Raw genomic sequence first — 21,619 nt, 5'->3', positions numbered from 1 at the left:
AACCCTGGGAGATTGATCGAATTTGAACATGTGAGAGATCGATAAGGCAGTTCTATGTATTGAGATGATATATATGCGGATAAACAACAAGCAGTCTTGATGCAGCTTCACTCACGCAGGACCAAAGTAAATAGACTGGATTACCTGCCTTAGTACCATTTCTCTCTGCTAGGCTGCGCATGAATACTAAGCGAAGCCTAGCGGAGAGTAGAAAAACTACGGCATCAATCGCAACATCTCGGGGAAATTTCCGGCAACACTCGGAAATCTACTCAAATTTCCCCGAGATGTTGCGATTGCCATTGGTTGAGCCACAGTTTTGACATGCGCATTGTCACTTCTTGTTTCTCAGCACATGCGCATCTCTAACCAAAGTGCGTCGTAATTACATAAATACTCGCTTGTCAACAAAAGGTTAGCTGCAGGATTTGATAAACAGGACGTCTACTTTGAATCAAGAACTCCAATGTCGCTTATAAGATAATTGTTATTATCATAGTCTAGCAAGTACTGGATACGTGAATCATGTCGGGGGTTCTTAATATCACAACACTACTGGTTTTGTGTGCGAGTATTGGATTGATATGTAGCACCAAGTATACTCCGGACTGGGCATCTTTGGATTCCAGGCCCCTGCCAGCATGGTTCGATGAGGCCAAGATTGGAATCGAACTCCATTTCGGGGTATTTTCTGTACCCGCCTTTGTCGGCGAATGGTTTTGGTACGAATGGCAGACCTCCAAGAGTCCCTCCATTGTCAAATTCATGAAGCAAAATTACCCACCTGATTTTACCTATGCTGATTTTGCACCAAAATTTACAGCCGAATTTTACAACCCGGAACAATGGGCGGACATCGTAAGCGCCTCTGGTGCGAAGTAAGTTATATCCCGAATAAACAGGTAGGGAACTCCGTCGCCATAGCGAGACAGTCTCCAGGGATTTTGTGAGACAATGCATTTAACGGTTGAGTGCTCCTATATATATTTATATTTTAGGCAGCCTCGTTTCTATTTTCTGATGACTTTTACGCATTTCAAAAAAGGCGAGCTCAGACGCTCCAAAATCAATAAATAAGGGCAAAAAAGTTAAAACAATAGATTAGGTTGTTTATAATGTAGCGGGGCTGGAGTGGTATGCAAAAGTAAAAAAAAAGAGTTGCGATTTTTAATCAAATGAAAATTATACTGAAATATTGATGAATCTGAGGGCACACTCAATTGTGAAATTGAAAGACGTCTCGCAAAAACATCACTCCTCTTCTTCTTGGTACGACCACCGTCAAAAATGACGGTTAAATTTGTTGGTTGGGTGCTGTTAAAAAAGTGAGGGAATTTAGTTACAGTGAGAGGGTTTTTTTTATTAATTTTTTTTTTAGTGGGAACTATAAGATAAAAACATGAGGGTGTGTTTATGTAACAGAGCACATGATTAATTAAATTTAAAATCACTGCCTCCGCTAGGGATCGAACCAGGGACCTCTGGCTTACTAGTCTTACGCTCAACCGATCGAGCTAAAGAGAAGATCTCCCGAGCCGAGCGGTATATTGCGGCTAGTATTTACCAGGGTTACATACTCCCCCTCCAGGAAATAACTCATCCTCGAGTTTCCAGGAGTAACAGCAATGCTTGTGGAGCAATCCTGAGTATTTTCCCCGGGTCCCTACATGGGCGCCAATGTAACAGAGCACATGGTGATTAATTAAATTTAAATCACTGCCTCCGCTAGGGATCAAACCAGGGACCTCTGGCTTACTAGTCTTACGCTCAACCGATCGAGCTAAAGAGAAGATCTCTCTAGCCGAGCGGTATATTGCGGTTTGTATTTACCAGGGTTACATTTACGGTGTATGCTTGAGATCATCAAGGGCTGCATTGTGTATATGTGCCTTGAAGATTTCTAGTGTAGTGCATTGTACTGCACTAGAGATCTATTGTACTGCTGCCCTTTCAAGTAATTTCCCAACTTGCTTTATTCTGTTCTATACTGAATCATCAATTTTGCATATAATCTGACATTAGTGCAGTATGTAATACTGATTCAGATAAACATTAATTTGAACTCTCATGCTAAAATGAAGGATTGTCAGATATAACCTTCCATTCACTTTATTTGTCCATCGTAGTTTCAAACTGTTAATGCAAAGTTAACTAACCATGTCAAATAGGATTGTCACAAGTAACTGAGTAGTTTAATACCGGGGTATATATACTTTTACAGTTACAGATAGTTGATTTATGCCTGGAGAAGAATACAATACTTTCTCCAATTAAGTGTGGTTAAGAAGATGTTGATTTTACTATCTCTTCTGTATTATAAAACAATGTGATTGTGTATGGTCAAAATATGTTGAGTATTGGAGGTTAAAATTCTGTAAAATACCTTATATATAATTAAGATTCCATCTATGAAGAGTATTTGATTCTACTCTATCTTGGCCTTGAGAAGGAGATTTCAAAATGGATATTATTTAAGTGTAAATATAATATAAGTCTATTGACCCCTTTCAATTGCGCTTGTGACTGGGTTCCCTTGGTAGGGGATCTGATTAACTATGTCTTTATAATTTAATTAGTGATAGATAATTGACAAGGATCAAATTTGTGGAGACCTAAAGTGAAAATATTTTTACGTTAGTACCGTATTTGACCTAATAAGGGCGCAGGGCGCGGGTAATTGACAGTGGGGGCGCCCTTATTAAGATTAGTTATTCTGAAGTTTTATGAAACAGACTATACCTTATAGCAGAATACCCTAGGTTGTGGAAACGGTTAAATATTCAGTCATAAAAATATTCCAGATGAAGATATCTATTTATTATCATATATTAAGCTTAAACATCACTTGAATACTCCTGTAAACTTGTAAACCATGCCAGCTGATCTTTAGACCAGAGAACGTGTGTTCCACCATTTATGTTCAAATGGAACTCTTTTGTGTTCTATTTATAGAAACAGGTGATTTCCCAGATCATATTAGACATCGTTTTCTTTGACCTAATAATTAATTTATAATGTCTTTTACTAGCTTTCTGTTCTGAACAAAAGTTATTATCAACAAGAATGAAGTCTTTACTTTATCTTCAAATAAAGATGGTAAGTTATTATTTGTATGTGTGTTTAGTTTTGGGTGCTCTTTGCACTGACATGTCATCTGTAGCCTGTAGGAATACACAAAATGTGGCGAAAACATGTGTTCCAGTTACTTAATTTGCTGAAGAAAATTGAACACATAAAGTAGCAAAATATTTCACATGAATTATTACTTTTGAACACCATTTTGACACTCAATCAAAGATTTATTTCCTTGAAAAAAGGTATGGGCGCCCTTAGTAGGGCAGGCGCCCTTATTAGGTCAAATACGGTATTTTGTCATAATGTCGTCATACCAAGACATTGAAGTTAGTCTCCTGAATATATTGATATACAACATTAAAATGTTAGTGATTCAATCAACTTGCTTTTGTTCTTTCATGTTGACCTATGTATGTATAGAACCTGGTATATGGATTTTCATGTCTATTTGGACAGACATTATCAGAAAACCTTTTTTAAGTTTGGATCTATCCAATGTTCCTACAATAAATGTTGAATTAGCTTTTCCGCTTAATGGCTTCTTCCTGTACCTACAGCTTGTGAAATTGTCTGTTGATGATTTACAGATATGTTATTCTGACAACCAAGCACCACGAAGGTTTTACCAACTGGCCCTCCAATGTCTCGTGGAACTGGAACTCCATGGATGTTGGACCTAGACGGGATATTGTTGGTATGTGACCACATTTTGGTTCACTAATTGGCGCCTGGCATGAAAGTGCCAAAATTTAACACACCAAATTATAATGCTGTTTATATTAGAATGCTAGATATTTCAGTTGCACTGTTTTACCAGCTAAGTAATTTTGTAATGTGGCTGTAGCTGCCACTCTATTTTAGGAGAAAATAGAGGATTGATCACTGCGTAACAATGACAAAACTTCAATGTACCTATAACTGTAAATACTTTATATCTCCAGTTCAGATAGCATAAATTAGTATTGCAACATGCACATTGGAATATGCTAAAATTGTACACACAGTTGATGGAAACTCCAAATTTTGACATGCCAAAATAAAGCTTCCCTGTTTTGAAGAAAAAGCCTTCTCAATTTTCTAACACAGAAATATCCCAGTTTAGGGTGATAAGTTTGATTTTAATTTGAGGCTGGATGTTTTGCTAAGAGCTTTTAATTTTTCAAAGTGAACATATATTGGTCTACTTTGGATAAGCATATATTGTTTTAGAAGCAGATAAGAAGAACACTTATTACTGAAATATCATGGTACGGTCCTGCCAACATCGATGTTCTTTGTAAAGGTGATCCTAATATTTCACCAAATGACAATGTAAAAATCGCCAAAGCTGTGCAAAACTTCCTGAGAAGGTCGGGTAGATTCGACTAGCTGCCGTTTCTTACTCCCCCTCCCTTTTTCCTCTCCTTTTCTTAATCTTATTAGTTCATAAACTTGCTTCAAAAGTGTCCTATCTATCCGTACTTTATATATAGTGTAAGGACAACAATGGATCAATTGAATCCATCTAAAAATGTAGGTTGTATTTCTGGTCCTTCCGGATCCAAACGGCACTTGAGAAACGTAGTTAACTGGAAGAGCGGACGGAACCAGGAGAAAGCCACTTACGCACGGGATGTGATGAACATTTGAAACAGCTGAAAGATTGGAAAGTGAATAGTGTAACAAGTGTCGTCTGTGTCGGGAAGGATCGGAAACACAATCTCAGTTCATTAATTTTACTTGTTGCAAGCTATACAAAACTATTGTCACCCCCCCTCTCTCTCTCCTCCTGCCTGTCTCTCATTCTCTCTCTCTTTTTCCATCCCTAATAAAATATAACCTTTTTTTTTTATTTTTTAAGAAAGACAATTCATAAATCATCTTTTGTTTATCATATTGTTGAATATTTGTACATATCATCATGTGACCACTGTATATTATCATATGTCATTTATGCGGGAAAGGTCAACAATAAGTTGGCAAAACTTACCGACCAATCCCTTTGTCATTTTATGTCAATAAAATATGTTTAAACTAAAAAAAAGAAGCAGTGTGACTTTAATCTTCAAATGACTTTTTGATGCAATGGCCTAGCTCTTGAAGGTGAATGGACGCTTTCCAACTGAGAGTCATGTAGTGTTCTAATGACTTTGAGTATGCAAAAAGTAACTTTCACCATATTACATTTGTACATAAATGATGATTTCCGATTACAAATTATTGCATATATTTTCAATCCAAATGACTTTTTCCAATGATAATTCTGTTTTTATTTGAACAATTTCAATAAATCTTGCCTATTTTATTTTCCAGGTGAACTGGTGGATGCTGTGAAGAAGAAGCCAGGTTTGCACTTTGGAGTTTACCATTCCTTGTATGAGTTCTATCACCCACTATACCTCCAGGACAAAGCCAATGGATACAAAACGCAGGAATTCATCAAGGTAGGCATCGGCAAGGTAGTGTGTATCAAAGAGAATAATAATTGTTTTCGTCAATCAATTATTACTCCAATTATATATAAGAGGATGCTGGTCATCCTGTTTATTATTGGAGGTAAATTATCGGTGAATTACAGAAGGAGGCTATGTTATGCACACTTTGAAGAGTTTGGATTTCATTGAGCTTATGGTTTGGTGCATGAGTGTTCAGTCTTCGTCAATCAACTTTACTTCCTCTAGAAAACTATTAGCAACTGAGAATTGATATTTGGCCTGCAAGTACATGAAGAAAAACGCATTAAAATTTCTATATATTAATGCCCTTGACCCATTTTCATGTGGTCAAATATGTTAAAAACTTCAATGATTTTCTTTCCAAGTTCAGTCAAACAAATATAAATAATATTTTGCCAGCACATGACAATGATTGAGTGCTATAAATATTCAGCTTGCATTTGACCTTGGTAAACAAATGCATATAGGTGCAATGATTATTGCCTCTCAAGGCAAGTTCAGATAACAATTTAGAACAATTTAAGACAAAGTTAGGTGCTTACACAATGTACTGGAATCAAGTTTTTCACCTTTTTAACTGTCTGTCTGTGTGTAGCTTTTGCCTGTATAACTCTCACTACAGTTTCATCAAAACTTTGTGGATGTAATCATCACACACGTTAGTTGTGCTTCTTGGCTTAATTTTGGGTCAGTCTATTTTATAGTACTCTTACTTATGATTGCAGACTGCTTAATTATGGGTCAGTCTATTTTATTGTAGTCTCAGTTATGATTACAGACTGAATTGAGACAACTCAAGCAGTTTGCAGGATTTTGGAAAACAACTCTGATATAATCATCACACATTGAACTTTTTGTGCACCTGCACTTACTTCTTTTGTCCACCTGTTTTTTGTCTGTCATGCCCCTTTAAAATGAATTTAGATTTAATCTATATCTAAACTTTTCAAAACTTTGCTGATGTTGTCAGCACACACTGATGTTGGGCACCTATGCTTAATTGTTGAATGTATACATAAACATAAGTGTAGTGTAAGCAAATTGTCAGTGTAAGTTGACTACATTGGTTAAGTTTCCATGAACTCTGTGCAAAAGTTGTCTAGACAAGATTCTGTATACAAACAAAGGCAAAGGTGCATGTACAACAAAATTGTTTTGTCGATATTCCTCTAGCGTAAGACAATGCCAGAAATGTATGACCTGGTCAACAGATACAAACCTGAGATTATCTGGTCAGACGGAGATTGGGAGGCAAAAGATACCTACTGGAATTCAACAGAATTCATTGCCTGGCTGTACAATGAAAGGTCAGTATCATCTCTAAAACTCTCTTCCAGACGATTGTAATTTTAATGTTGAAAACAATGCAAATGATAATTGGAAATTATACTGTATTGCTCATTAAATATCTTTCAATATTTATCTTAACAAGACAAGACAAAAGATATATGAAAGTAGTCATTGCTTTAATGCTATATACCTGTACCTATTTTACACAGCCCAGTGAAGGATACAGTGTTGGTGAATGACCGATGGGGTAGTAATACCAGATGTCTCCATGGTGGATACTGGAACTGTCGTGACAGATACAATCCACGTAACAATTTTAATAATATACAATTTAATATAGTTCTACATTATAATAAATATCAATTAAATTTATTTGCTCTATCCTATGACAGGAGTATTATTGTATGACATTGTCGATCTGACCAGACATTGTAAACTTCTATTTGCTCACCAAATAGATTGGATCAATAGTATATTATTAGCTCACCTGCCCGAAGGGCAAGTGAGCTTATGCCATGGTGCGGCGTCCGTCCTCCGTCCGTCCGGCCGTCCGGCGTCAACTTTTTCATTTAAACAACTTCTTCTCAATAACCAAGAGGCCCAGGAACTTCATATTGGGCCTGTAGCATACTGGGGTGAAGGGCTACCAAGTTTGTTCAAATAATTGACCTTGACCTTCATTCAAGGTCACATGGGTCAAATAGGCTATAATCTTCAAACGACTTCTTCTCAATAACCAAGAGGTCCAGGGCTTGATATTGGGTCTGTAGCATGCTGGGATGAAGGGCTACTAAGTTTGTTAAAATAAATGGCTGTGACCTTCATTCAAGGTCACATTTGTCAAATAGGCTATAATCTTCAAACGACTTCTTCTCAATAACCAAGATGCCAAGGGACTTGATATTGAGCCTGTAGCTTGCTGGGGTGAAGGACTACCAAGTTTGTTCAAATAAATGACCTTGACCTTCATTCAAGGTCACACTGGTCAAATAGGCTATAATCTTCAAACGACTTCTTCTCAATAACCAAGAGGCCCAGGAACTTCATATTGGGCCTGTAGCATGTTTGAGTGAAGGGCTACAAAGTTTGTTCAAATAAATGACCTTGACCTTCATTCAAGGTCACATTGGTCAAATAGGCTATAATCTTCAAACAACTTCTTCTCAATAACCAAGAGGCCCAGGGACTTGATATTGGGCCTGTAGCATGCTGGGGTGAGGGGCTACCAAGTTTGTTCAAATAAATGACCTTGACCTTCATTCAAGGTCACATGGGTCAAATAGGCTATAATCTTCAAACAACTTCTTCTCAATAACCAAGAGGCCCAGGGACTTTGTATTGGGCCTGTAGCATGCTGGGGTGAAGGGCTACAAAGTTTGTTAAAATAAATGACCTTGACCTTCATTCAAGGTCACATTTGTCAAATAGGCTATAATCTTCAAACCACTTCTTCTCAATAACCAAGAGGCCCAGGGACTTGATATTTGGCCTGTAGCATGCTAGGGTAAAGGGCTACAAAGTTTGTTCAAATAAATGACCTTGACCTTCATTCAAGGTCACATGGGTCAAATGGGCTATATTCTTCAAACAACTTCTTCTCAATAAGCAAGAGGCCCAGGGACTTGATATTGGGCATGTAGCATGCTGGGGGGAAGGGCTACAAAGTTTGTTCAAATAAATGACCTTGACCTTCATTCAAGGTCACATTGGTCAAATAGGTTGTAATCATCAAACGACTTCTTCTCAATAACCAAGAGGCCCAGGGACTTGGTATTGGGTCTGTAGCATGCTTGGGTGAAGGGGTACCAAGTTTGTTCAAATGAATTGCCTTGACCTTCACTTAAGGTCACATTGGTCAAATAGGCTATATTCTTCAAATGACTTCTTCTTAATAACCAAGAGGCCCAGGGACTTGATATTGGGCCTGTAGCATGCTTGGGTGAAGGGCTACAAAGTTTGTTCAAATGAATGACCCTTGACCTACATTTAAGGTCACAGGGGTGAAATCGGCTTAAATCTGTAAAAAATAATTTTGCGATAGCCAAGAGCCTCCTAGACCAGATATTAGGCCAATAAAATGCTGGAATGAAGGACTAGAAAATTTATTAATATGAATAAACCTAGCTTACTATGATAATCAGCATAGTATCTAGAAATGACCTCAATCAACTTCAAAGTTGCTGTAGAGCCAGGTGAGCGATACAGGCCCATTGGGCCTCTTGTTAAAATTGGAACTCAAAGCAACATTATTTTACCTGGAATATTTTGACAATCTCTCATGGTCTTCATCAGCTAATTGATGATCGGATGTTGTGGTTACTTATCACATGACACAGTGACATGATACAAGAGGACATCGATGGTTGTAAAGTGGAGATAACTCAAGGCCCTGTTCAATGATGGTCAGAGGATGTTGATGGTATTGGCTTCCTTTATCTTCCTTTTGATGTTGCACCCCTCTGTTAATAGGCTTTTGGTTCTGATAGGATTGGTGACATGTCCACTATTTGCACAATGTTTGTGTATTGCAGAACTGGTTCAGTTCTAGTATTCTTTAATCCTAGTATCAAGAGTCCTTCCTGTTTCACCCAGTTAACCTTGGTCACATTAAATGTAATAAACTACTCTTCATTTTTAGCTCACCTGCCCGAAGGGCAAGTGAGCTTATGCCGTGGCGCGGCGTCCGTCGTCCGTCCGTCGTCCGTCCGGCCGTCCGGCCGTCCGTCCGGCGTCAACTTTCCATTCAAGCAACTTCTTCTCAATAACCAAAAGGCCTAGAGACCTAATATTGGGCCTGTAGCATGCTGGGGTGAAGGGCTACCAAGTTTGTTCAAATGAATGACCTTGACCTTCATTCAAGGTCACAGGAGTCAAAAAGGCTAAAATCTTCAAACGACTTCTTCTCAACAACCAACAGTCCCAGGGAGTTGATATTGGGTCTGTAGCATGCTGGGGTAAAGGGCTACCAAGTTTGTTCAAATGAATGACCTTGACTTTCATTCAAGGTCACAGGAGTCAAAAAGGCTAAAAAAAAATTAGACGACTTCTTCTAAATAGCCAAAAGACCCAGGGACTTGATATTGGGTCTGTAGCATGCTGGGGCGAAGGGCTACCAAGTTTGTTCAAATGAATGACCTTGACCTTCATTCAAGGTCACAGGAGTCAAAAAGGCTAAAATCTTTAAACGACTTCTTCTCAATAACCAAGGGTTCCAGAGAGTTGATATTGGGTCTGTAGCATGCTGGGGTAAAGGGCTACCAAGTTTGTTCAAATGAATGACCTTGACCTTCATTCAAGGTCACAGGGGTCAAAAAGGCTAAAATCTTTAAACAACTTCTTCTCAATAACCAAGAGTCCCAGGGAGTTGATATTGGGTCTGTAGCATGCTGGGGTGAAGGGCTACCAAGTTTGTTCAAATGAATGACCTTGACCTTCATTCAAGGTCACAGGAGTCAAAAAGGCTAAAATCTTTAAACGACTTCTTCTCAATAACCAAGAGTCTCAGGGAGTTGATATTGGGTCTGTAGCATGCTGCGGTAAAGGGCTACCAATTTTGTTCAAATGAATGACCTTGACCTTCATTCAAGGTCACAGGGGTCAAAAAGGCTAAAATCTTCAAACGACTTCTTCTCAATAACCAACAGTCCCAGGGAGTTGATATTGGGTCTGTAGCATGCTGGGATGAAGGGCTACCTAGTTTGTTCAAATGAATGACCTTGACCTTCATTCAAGGTCACAGGGGCCAAAAAGGCTAAAATCTTTAAACGACTTCTTCTCGATAACCAACAGTCCCAGAGACCTAATATTTGGCCTGTAGCATGCTGGGGTAAAGAGCTACCAAGTTTGTTCAAATGAATGACCTTGACTTTCATTCAAGGTCACAGGAGTCAAAAAGGCTAAAATCTTTAAACGACTTCTTCTCAATAACCAAGAGTCCCAGAGACCTAATATTTGGCCTGTAGCATGCTGGGGTGAAGGGCTACCAAGTTTGTTCAAATGAATGACCTTGACTTTCATTCAAGGTCACAGGAGTCAAAAAGGCTAAAATCTTTAAACGACTTCTTCTCAATAACCAAGGGTTCCAGAGAGTTGATATTGGGTCTGTAGCATGCTGGGGTAAAGGGCTACCAAGTTTGTTCAAATGAATGACCTTGACCTTCATTCAAGGTCACAGGGGTCAAAAAGGCTAAAATCTTTAAACAACTTCTTCTCAATAACCAAGAGTCCCAGGGAGTTGATATTGGGTCTGTAGCATGCTGGGGTGAAGGGCTACCAAGTTTGTTCAAATGAATGACCTTGACCTTCATTCAAGGTCACGTCGATCAAGTATGCTTAAATCTTTAAATGACTTTTAGTGAAAAGCCAAAGTGCAGAGAGACATTATATTGGTCCTGTAGCATGCTTTCAAATAACTGCAGGATCCATATATGAAAAGATCACTGCATTGCAGGTGAGCGATTTGGGCCCATTGGGCCCTTGTTTCAGTTCTGTCTTCAACGTAGGTAACCTGGGTTGCGCTCGATTCACTGTCTGGCACATGTTCTGAAAGTGTGCTGGACTTGTTCCCAGTCGAATGCATTGGGACTGTCCCGAACAGGAGAATGCATGGGGACTGTCCCGAACAGGAGGTGAAAGATATCAACATAGCTGAAAATATATAGTACCACCAAAATAATAATAGCTTTTATCTTGACATATAATGTAGAAAATGAAGACAATAAGCCATGTCAAAAATCATGAAAAAATGATAACGATGTTGTGCTTCAGATTTCAGACAAATGATTATAGTTCTTTCCTTTATAATTCATTTTCAACAAAAAGTACATATTGCTGAACTGCAGCTTTGGTGGCAGAGATAATACTACATGCACATTTGTGAAACATGTTATGTTACCAGTGGCCATGATGGATAATGTCACTGTGCGAGCCACACCACCATTTTGTCGGCACAGCCTGAACTTGTTCTGGATAGTGTTCCATTCCATTTGATTGCTTGGTCTTTTCTTTGGTGTTGCGCCTCCTGGTCTTAAATTTCATTTCCCTAAGCTTGTTAATTTTCTAGATTGCCAGATCTGGGTATCCACATCTTTTCACAGCCCCTAATGTCTAATGGAGTTAAATAGTTTATGGTACATGTTTACTCAATGTTGTTTGAATATTCTGTGTTGGGCCTCAGATGTTCCTCTTACATAACTTAGTAAGGTATGGCAACATTCACTTTGGTTGTACTCTTCCTTTTTATTAGGTATCTTGAACATCCATTCAAGGTAGCTGTTGTTTCTTTGTGCCTTTTTTCACATGTTTTTTTATCTTTAAATATTACCTTGTAATCACAACTACTGACCATCATTTGGCGAAGTGATGAAGACCACGGGAGATGGTCAAAATATTCCAGGTAACATAATCAATGTTGCTTGACTTTGGAATTTGATCATATTCTATTTGCTCAATTTTTTCAAAAACATTTTAGTGTTGTTCAACCAAACCTGGAACATGTATATATATTCATTCTTCTTAATTTCCAGGAAGTGTGACTTTTATGGGGGGAGGGGGACGTCATATTTAGCTGAATATTGAGGATAAATGATTTAGGGAATGTTTTCTATTTCTTTTGCAATCTATCAACATTGTACATATCTATTAGGGATATGGGGGCTTTCACACTATCTCTTCATTCGGGAAAACAATACAGAAATTTAAGCGATTTTGGAGTTTACAACTTTCAAAATTGACAAATTAAATTAGGACAGGCAAAAAATACAGATTATAATTACCCTGGTAAAGGTAATTCTTGTCCACCAACCTCTTGTGATACCTGTGGGCTTTATACCAGTAACCATTATGTAAAATGAATGTTCTTCAACAACATATTTTGATTTTACATTTATTTTGTTACAATACATGTCTTTATGAATTTTGAAAGCAGAAGGCCTTTCATAGTATTGTAGAGTGCACAAAACCCCCATTGAAAACAGGTTTTCTCTAAACTCAAAATGTGTAGAACTTATAAATTTGGGGTTAAAATGGTTTAAAATGACAAAATATAGACTTTTTTTTTTTAATATTAATTTCGATTTTATTTCAAATGAAAAGCAATAAAGCAAGTAGGATGGTTTCATTGCTATTGACATATTTTACATGTCGATATGATCATAATGAATGGCATATATACATGTATATTGTTTATTTTATACTTTCGAAAAACACTTTTATTTGAAAGATGTCAAAATGTATACACTTTTTCATGGGATAGGCAAAATTGCCTCACCTCGTTCAAATTGGTACTTTGTTATTTCCTTAGGAGTTCTTTTAAAGCACAAGTGGGAGAACATTATGACAATGGACAAGAAAGCGGGGGGATATCGACGAGAAGCTGATCTCGATGATTACTTCACCATGGAAGAATTGATAGAGAACATTGTTTCAACTGTCAGGTAGCAAGATCTTAATGTTTTCATGGTCGAGTTAAAGTTTTGTTGCATTGAAATTCAAGGTCATATAAAGATAAAATAGTAGAGGGACGTTAAAGGAGCAAGAGTGCTAACTACAGCAAATAGGTACATGAAACTAGAAATAATCTTTGCTCATGTTTTTGAAGTTGATGAATTTATATGTATGTATTTGAGATTGTTTAATCACATTGAGCTTGTATCACCATATGATGAATATTTTTGTTTTGCAGTTGTGGTGGTAATATCCTGATCAACATTGGTATAACCCATGATGGACGTGTGATTCCTATTTTTGCGGAACGACTCAAACAGATGAGTCAATGGCTGGATGTTAATGGCGAGGCTATCTACGCCACCAAACCCTGGACACACCAGAATGATACTATCACATCTGGTGTCTGGTATGAACATAATCTTATTTTACTTTTATCATTTCATATTTGCTAAAAGCAAGTGTATTGGAGATTTAAGAGTGAAAATCCACAATCTTATTGCAGCTGATACAGATCATCATTCTATACTTCATAATTAAGATCTGATAGTAACCTTTTAAACAACAAGTCAAAAAGCAACTGGTTAAATTGTATTACCTAGTCTATTGCCCATGGCACTCGCCAAGGTTGTTCGTTATTGAATCAATATAATATCTGAATTTTCCAATTGTCTACCAAACTAAGAATGGCCTCACTCATCACAATACCCTTCAAACCCAAAAGTGTATTGATTAGTCAGAGCATGCATTGTCTCTGGTTTTCCTTTATATGGAGGAAACCACCCAGGTAGGAGCAAAAACAGGACAGATGAGATTTTAACATTATAAACACTATTTTGATTGTCTGTTCAATTTACGTACACTGCTGGACAGTCATTAGGAGAGGTGTTTTGAATGGTTGGGGGAAAAATGCATTGTAAGCATAGAGGTCAGCTGAGCGTTCCTTTAAAATGTCATGCATTATCATATTTTGTAAGTACTTTTTCATCAAATTGGTAAGTCCTATGAACAATTTAGACATATATGCACATATTGAAGGAAAGTAAAACCTGCATTTTATAAAATTATTAGGGACTACTTGTACTGAACAAGGTCTGTGACATTGAAATCAAGTGGCACTGTATGAATAAGATGCTGATTTGAATAGTCCACAGTAAACAGGACACATACCAAAACACCTCCTGTTTCACACACATCCTTTCACAACCTACAGTTTATGCCGGAGCCTCAGTATAGCCAGACACTTCTTGTGCTTCCATCCAGGGCCAAGACTGATTGTTAAAATACAAAGTTAAAGTTAAAATGATATTAGCACTGTCATGTATTAATGAAATGTTTTGAAATACATTAAGGGTGTCATAATGCAAAACTGCTGTTTCCCTCCTCTGATTCGACTAGTACGTTGTATTTGAAATCTTAGGAGATTAATTAATTGTCTTCTGATACTTGGAGATTAATTAATTGTCTTCTGATACTTGGAGATTAATTACTTCTCTTATGATACTTGAAATTGGATATTTAGATTCATCTCTCAGTCCAGCTTTTGCTTTATAAACCTGTCAGGAAGTATCATTTTTTGTATTTTTGTCAATCACTAATGAGTCGTGATATTCCAGAAATATATTGGAAGATTAAGTATGACAGTTTTTTACCTGATCTTTCCAGTGAGCTTATGCCATGGCGTGGCATCCATCAACATTTGCTTTAAATCACTACTAGTCATGAACTACTTTAGTGGATTTTAACCAAATTTGGTCAGAAACAACCTTGGGGAAAGGGGAACAGATTTTGCATAAATGGTGACTCTGACCCCGAAGGGCCAAAGGGGAGGGGTCAAATAGGGGAAATAGAGGCAATTCCTTTTAATTGCTACTAGTTATAAAGTTGGGAATAGATTTGAACCTGATTTAGTCAGAAACATCCTTATGGGAAGGGGAACAGATTTTGCATAAATGGTGACCCCCAGGGGCCAATGGGGCGGGGCCCAATAGGGGAAATAGAGGCAATTCCTTTAAATCGCTACTTGTCATAAAGTTAAGAATGGATTTGAACCTTTGTTTCTTGTTTGTTTTTATGCAAGGTCCTACTGCACAATCCCATAAAATAATGAAACTAATTTAACACAATTAGTCATTGGATTTTGTCTTTTGACATTGTCAAAAATATAGTTTTCTGGGGCCTGTGACATTCAGAATTAAGTGCAAGATACCTGTTAATATAAACACTATGAAACTGTTTCTTGAGTTTTTGGGTGATTTATATGGATGTTTGATATCGCCAACCTTATAACCAGGTAATCACATATAAACACTCATAAAAATACCTAATCATTGTCAAAGAGACTTATTAATAATATATTTTTATTCATTTTTTTTACCAGGTACACTTCAAAGAAAACGGACACTGGGAGAGATGTATATGCTATAGTGCTGGACTGGCCAACTGATAATGAGCTCTTCCTGGGATCACCTGAGTTGACCTCAGACACGGTTGTGCATCTAGTCGGATACTCGGGTGAAATAAGTTTGAAAAGAGGAACAAAATCTGGAGTTGTAGTACAAATCCCCAACATTCCATACAGCAAAATGCCATGTCAGTGGGCTTGGGTCTTCAAATTTTCAAATCTCAAATTTTAAAGTTATTTTGTACTGGCGACATTTTTACAATCTGATCAAAATCAGCTGTAACATGGCTACATTTAATATATACTTCGCCTGACAGGCGTAGTACATAGTAAAAATAGCAATGTAACAGCTGATTTTAATCAGATTGACATTTTATTCACATTTACCTATCTTGGTATGGTTAGAAGGAAAAAAATGAAGATAATCTTCATTTCATGAAAACAACTTCAATTGGGAATGGGGCCCATAAATGGCCAGAAAAAGCTGTCTTTATGAAAAAAATTTTTTTTAGTATGTAATTTTGTCACTTAGTGTAAAAAAGTGGTCTCATATTATTTACTTCTGTTACTTTTGGTAAAAGGCTGTCTAGCATTATGTAATTCTGTCATTTTGTGAAAAAATGTTGTCTTATATCATATACTTCTGTCATCTGCACATGTAATCCAGCTTTAGTTTTTGAGTATAGTTGTTAAATAAGGTTTTGGGTGCGAGAAGTTTTAATATAGTGGAACTTCTTTAAACCGATGATGCCCAGTGCATGAAAATTGGGACATTTTAGATAGGGTGTGGAGAAGTGAATCTATTCTGACTGGTCAGGATCGGGGTAATATTGATTAAAAAGACATTTTCTATCCTTGAAACAGTGGTAATATTATGGATGTTAATGAATAAAAAAAAAAGCTAACCAAATAAGTTCTAGTACTGATTGCAAAATTAAATGTATGCCATGATTATATAATTTCACAATGGTTTCATTGGTAAAGACCTGCATCCTGACTGTCGCTACACCTCTGTGCTATAGGGTATGAAAAGGAGTGTTTATTTCATTGCAACTTTAACGGCTTTACCAAGAAAAGTTCGTAGAACTATAATTTAAACATTAACCAGTTCCTACCAATATTTTTCATGACATCGATATGGCATTTTAAAATGGTCTAATGTTTTCTTTCTTATCATATGCAATCATATCAAGAGCTGACCGGTTTTGAGAAGGATTAGTTTCAGGAAGTTGCACTGTATAAGATATTTTCCAGTGCAAGATATTTTGTGATATACATTTGTATTATATATTCTGGTTCAATTGTTACTTATGATGTGCCTTTCATATCTTATTACAGAGTTGAATTATCATTGTTATTTTACCTATGTAGAGCCTACTTTTCATATGCATGTAAGTTATCAGTGAAATATTGGAGTCCCATTATAGAATATGTCTGTTATACCCTAGTTTCCAAACTCAGTACTATGGAAGATGTGTGTTTCAAGTACAGTTTTCAAGTTACATGGCGACTCGCACTGCATTGCATGATGATTGTCGAAGCTGATTATGATGAGGTTATTTTGTACTGATTGTATTCTGTACTGACCTCTATGAACCACAAACAGGAGAGTAAAAAGTATTTGCGGTTCTGATAGTCATCTTGATATGTTGGTGATCACTAGGTTTACATATTAATGATACACTTATGTTGGGTAAGTTAATGACTTATGAGTTAAGGTAATGTGATTCTTCTTAGTATACAATCAAAATTGACTTAATGTTCCAGTAACCTTATGTTCTTAGTATACAATTCAATATTGATCTTAACATTCCAGTTCAGTTAACTTTATGTTCTTATTATACAATCAATATTGATCTTAACATTCCAGTTCAGTTAACTTTATGTTCTTAGTATACAATCAATATTGATCTTAACATTCCAGTTCAGTTAACTTTATGTTCTTAGTATACAATCAATATTGATCTTAACATTCCAGTTCAGTTAACTTTATGTTCTTATTATACAATCAATATTGATCTTAACATTCCAGTTCAGTTAACTTTATGTTCTTAGTATACAATTCAATATTTATCTTAACATTTCAGTTTACTTTATGTTCTTAGTATACAATTCAATATTTATCTTAACATTCCAGTTAAATTTATGTTTATAGTATACAGTCAATATTGATCTAAATATTCCAGTAACTTCATGAGTGTGTTAGAGTGGCTACATATTCCAGTACTTGTGATACTGTTGTGGAGGTTGGCTAGATCCTGTAAAGGTTTGTTTAGAGGAAGTTATATGGATTGTATCAGCATTCTTTTTATAGACTTTTTTCATTCAATATGATATATAAAATCTGTGTCTCATTTGATGATTTGATGTGAAATATTGCATAATAGAGGGTGAAGAAACTTAAATGCATTTTGTTTTTATTTTAATAGAAATTTATATTTTTTCATTATTTTTTTTATATAATTTTTCAACTCTTACAGCTTATAATTATTTCTATATGAATGAGTTACAAATCCAGGACATGTTTTCCTTGGTAACAGGAATCTCACTATGTGATATGAAATTAATTTTGTGGTAAAATAATTATTCCAATAAATGGCCTTTGTCGATTTTGTCAAAAATACGGGGTTGCACATCTGAATTATTTATATAAAGATATAAAAAAATGTGTTTACATGTCTAGATCATAATGTAAAGCTGTACCTTTGATATAACATTTTTGTTTGTTTCTAAAATAAATGACCTTTACCTGCTTTGTTAGTCCCTGAGTGGAAGAATGTGTTCTCTATCTATTAAATTTATCCACTACCAATATATGTAGTCTGGTTGTGACAACATTTAAGAATATGTGTGATGCATACTCATTGGCCTCCTTGTCTCTATACCTATACAGGTATATTGCTATACCTGGTACAATTATAATAACAAGAGATGCTCATATTGTAACTTTTGAAGAGTCATTTGAAACAATCATATGCTACAAAGTTTGGAATCTAGAGAAATTATATACATTTAGTTGGAGAATCTCTTTTATTTTTAAGAGCTATGATCTGGTAAGACTCCAAGAATGTAGAATTCCATTTGCCCGACTTCCTGGGCTTTATTAGTCTGTGGGCTTGTGAAAAATTCCTGTTACAAATCTGCATAAGCTAATCTGTTTTCTGCATTAAAAGCCAGCCAGTTTCTGTACATAGTTCTGATAGCTGTAGACATGACAATAGGTCCGACTAATAAGATGTTTACAACCACAGGTGATTGACATCGATATTAAGAATTCAAGTGCACAGGTGACCCTTATTTAAACTCAAGTTAACTGACAAGTCGAGAAAGTTACACATTAGTTTGATTATGAAGTGACATTTAATGATCATATCACTTAGATTATTTAGACTTATGAATCTTATTATAAATCAAGTTAATGTTGTAACTGTTTGTATCTGTTTTGATAGATGTGATATGCACAGTGTATTCACATAGCAGATGTGATCATCTCAAATTAAGAAACTGTTGGCATTCTATATAGGATAGAAAATCTTGATATCATGTGAAAGCTTCTAATTACAATTACAACATTGTAAATTTATAAATCAAAATTTCAACTCTGTTTGCCTTACAAGATTCCTCCATCTAATTAAAATGTGACTTGTAATATCTGCTCCTCTGCAATACTTTACGATACTTTTCAATACAGTGTATCATAGAGGAGTGGACATTACAAGTCTAAGTTTCCTGTGATTATAATTTCAAGCTTAACGTGATATTAATTCCATTACTATTGGCACCTTTTGTTGAAATCCAATTCATATTTTGCTTGCTATAAGTGTTTTTACTCAAGATATTTAACTTGACTATGTACAACCAGTACAATAAAATTCCATGTATTTTGTATATTTTTAAATATTATATCGTGTAAACTTGTACTTAACAGTTAATATCTTTCAAAATAGTTATGACTTACCAGATAAAATACTGAACAATATCAAACTTGTTTAAATTTTAATTTTGATAACCCAGTTCTGATTGATTCTGTTGAAGAAACTAAATTATTATACTCAGATTTGATTATATGCTCACAATATCTATTTTTTTATTCTATGCAAATTCTCTATACATACTATAAATTTATGCATGTACTTGATATAAACATCACAATAAAATTTAATTTTCCTGATAAGAACTGTTTCCGTTTTATTTCTCGGTTGAAAGGTCGTTTGTTATACATGTACTTTAAAGTGTTAATTTGATGCGATGGAACACTATCCAGGACATATGTGCCTCTTTAGACTAAATTTCTTCATCCAACTGGTATGACACTTACTGACCATCATTATTGAAAGACCACAATCATAAAGGGTTATTTTGTCAGCTTGATCTATCCCTTGTTTCTGTAGGTCAAATTTTGATGGAAGTATTGTGGTATGGCTTTGTGCAGCGTTAACTTTTGTTTGAGAGAAGATCTTTAAGCTTGTCTGGTACAAAGGAGCAGTGAGATAATGCCATGGCGTGGCGTCAATCCATTGTCTGTCCATCGACTTTTTCAGAAAAACGTTGCTAGTTTTTTGGTCTGTAGCATCCTAAGGTGAAGGATAACCAATTTGGTATCAATGACAGGTCACCAACAGGGAAATAATGGGAGGGCCAAATAGGGGAACATAGCAAATTTCTTAAAATCTGTCTGCTTTAGAAACAAATGGATTTTATTCATATTTAGTTCAACTGCCCAAAGGCCAAGTCATCTTCGGCTGTGGTGCGGTGTCCAGCATCAACTTTGTTCATTCAATACAAGTGTCAATGACTCGATTTTGTGCCTGTTGCATGCTGGACAAAAGGCAACCAAGTTCGTTCAAATGATCTCAACCTAAATTGCTTATTTAAGGTCACAGGGGTCAAATATTCTAAAATCTTTGAAGGCTTCTCAATAAACAAGATGCCCATATGGACCTGTACCATGCTGGGGTAAAGGCAGCCAATATTATTTGAACGAATGACCTCGACCTTCATTCAAAGACATAGGAGACTTTGTTAAAATCAATTAACAGCAATTTCTTAGTAAATAAGAGACAGAAACCTGCAAAGAAAGTTGCATTAGAAGCAGGTTAGCAATACAGGCCCATTGAGTGTCTTGTCGGCTGAAGCATCCCTGGGTGAAAAAAAGGGGAATATTTCAGTATAAACAGAGGGAGAGGCGTATCCCTATAGGGGCATGAGGAGCGGGGCCCAATTGAGGGGATATAGCAAATTCTTTCTCTCACCTGGTCCGACATCTGTCATCATTTTCATTTAATTACTACTAGTCCTGGACATTTGAAGGTACTTTTTATGAAATGTGATATGGAGAATAATTGTGAAAAAGGAGATTCAACGTTGTATGAAAGAAGGCCGTGGCTCACCTACGGGCTAAGGGGCAGGGCCGAATCGAGGAAGTAGTGAAACAGCTCAATGGGTTTCGATGACATTTGTATAAATCATGGTTTCGTTTATTCTTTATTTTTTTTCAAACGTTACCAAAACGAATTCAAGAAAGAAATAAGAAATTTAAAATGAAATTAGAAACTCAGAAACATTCTTATTTTAATTCAGGACTGCAGTCCTATTGGGATACTGTTAACTCCAGTGACAGTGGAATCAATTTAATGCGGATTTGGAGAAAAAACTCCAAAGATCTTTTTAAATAATCTTCACCGTCCGCACTTAATGAATATTTCTTTTATCAAAACGTTTTTACTTGTTTTTTTCCCCCTTATATTTGCACATTTAGGACATATCAGCATTGCTTATTTGGCTAGTGGCTCCTAAGGACAAGACAAACGCACAAGATAAGTTATTAGCTTTCTTCCACATCCATAGTGTAGAGTGTCCAGCTACATATATAGGCAAGACCGGAAGAGGTCACAGAACACCAGAGAAACTCATCAACTTTGGGTACGCACATAAACCAGCGTTCCCACTCCTTTGCAGTACAGAACATCAC

The 21,619-nt window shown here is 36.2% G+C and overlaps 1 protein-coding gene across 1 annotated transcript; it reads left to right on the top strand.

The window, feature by feature from the left end:
• Positions 1-225: 225 nt before the first annotated feature.
• Positions 226-19,825, top strand: LOC117328748 (alpha-L-fucosidase-like). The gene is made up of 8 exons (XM_033886268.1): positions 226-878; positions 3,663-3,769; positions 5,368-5,498; positions 6,684-6,817; positions 7,010-7,107; positions 13,102-13,234; positions 13,483-13,653; positions 15,625-19,825. Exons 1-8 carry the CDS (start codon positions 526-528, stop codon positions 15,878-15,880), a joined length of 1,383 nt encoding a protein of 460 aa, XP_033742159.1. The 5' UTR covers positions 226-525; the 3' UTR covers positions 15,881-19,825.
• The last annotated feature ends 1,794 nt before the right edge of the window (positions 19,826-21,619 follow it).

This window comes from Pecten maximus, chromosome 1, assembly GCF_902652985.1.
Source record: "Pecten maximus chromosome 1, xPecMax1.1, whole genome shotgun sequence".
In the NCBI taxonomy this organism is placed as follows: Eukaryota; Metazoa; Mollusca; class Bivalvia; order Pectinida; family Pectinidae; genus Pecten; species Pecten maximus.
The sequence above is the reverse complement of the archived record's forward strand: the minus strand, read 5'-3'. Positions and strand labels throughout refer to the sequence as shown.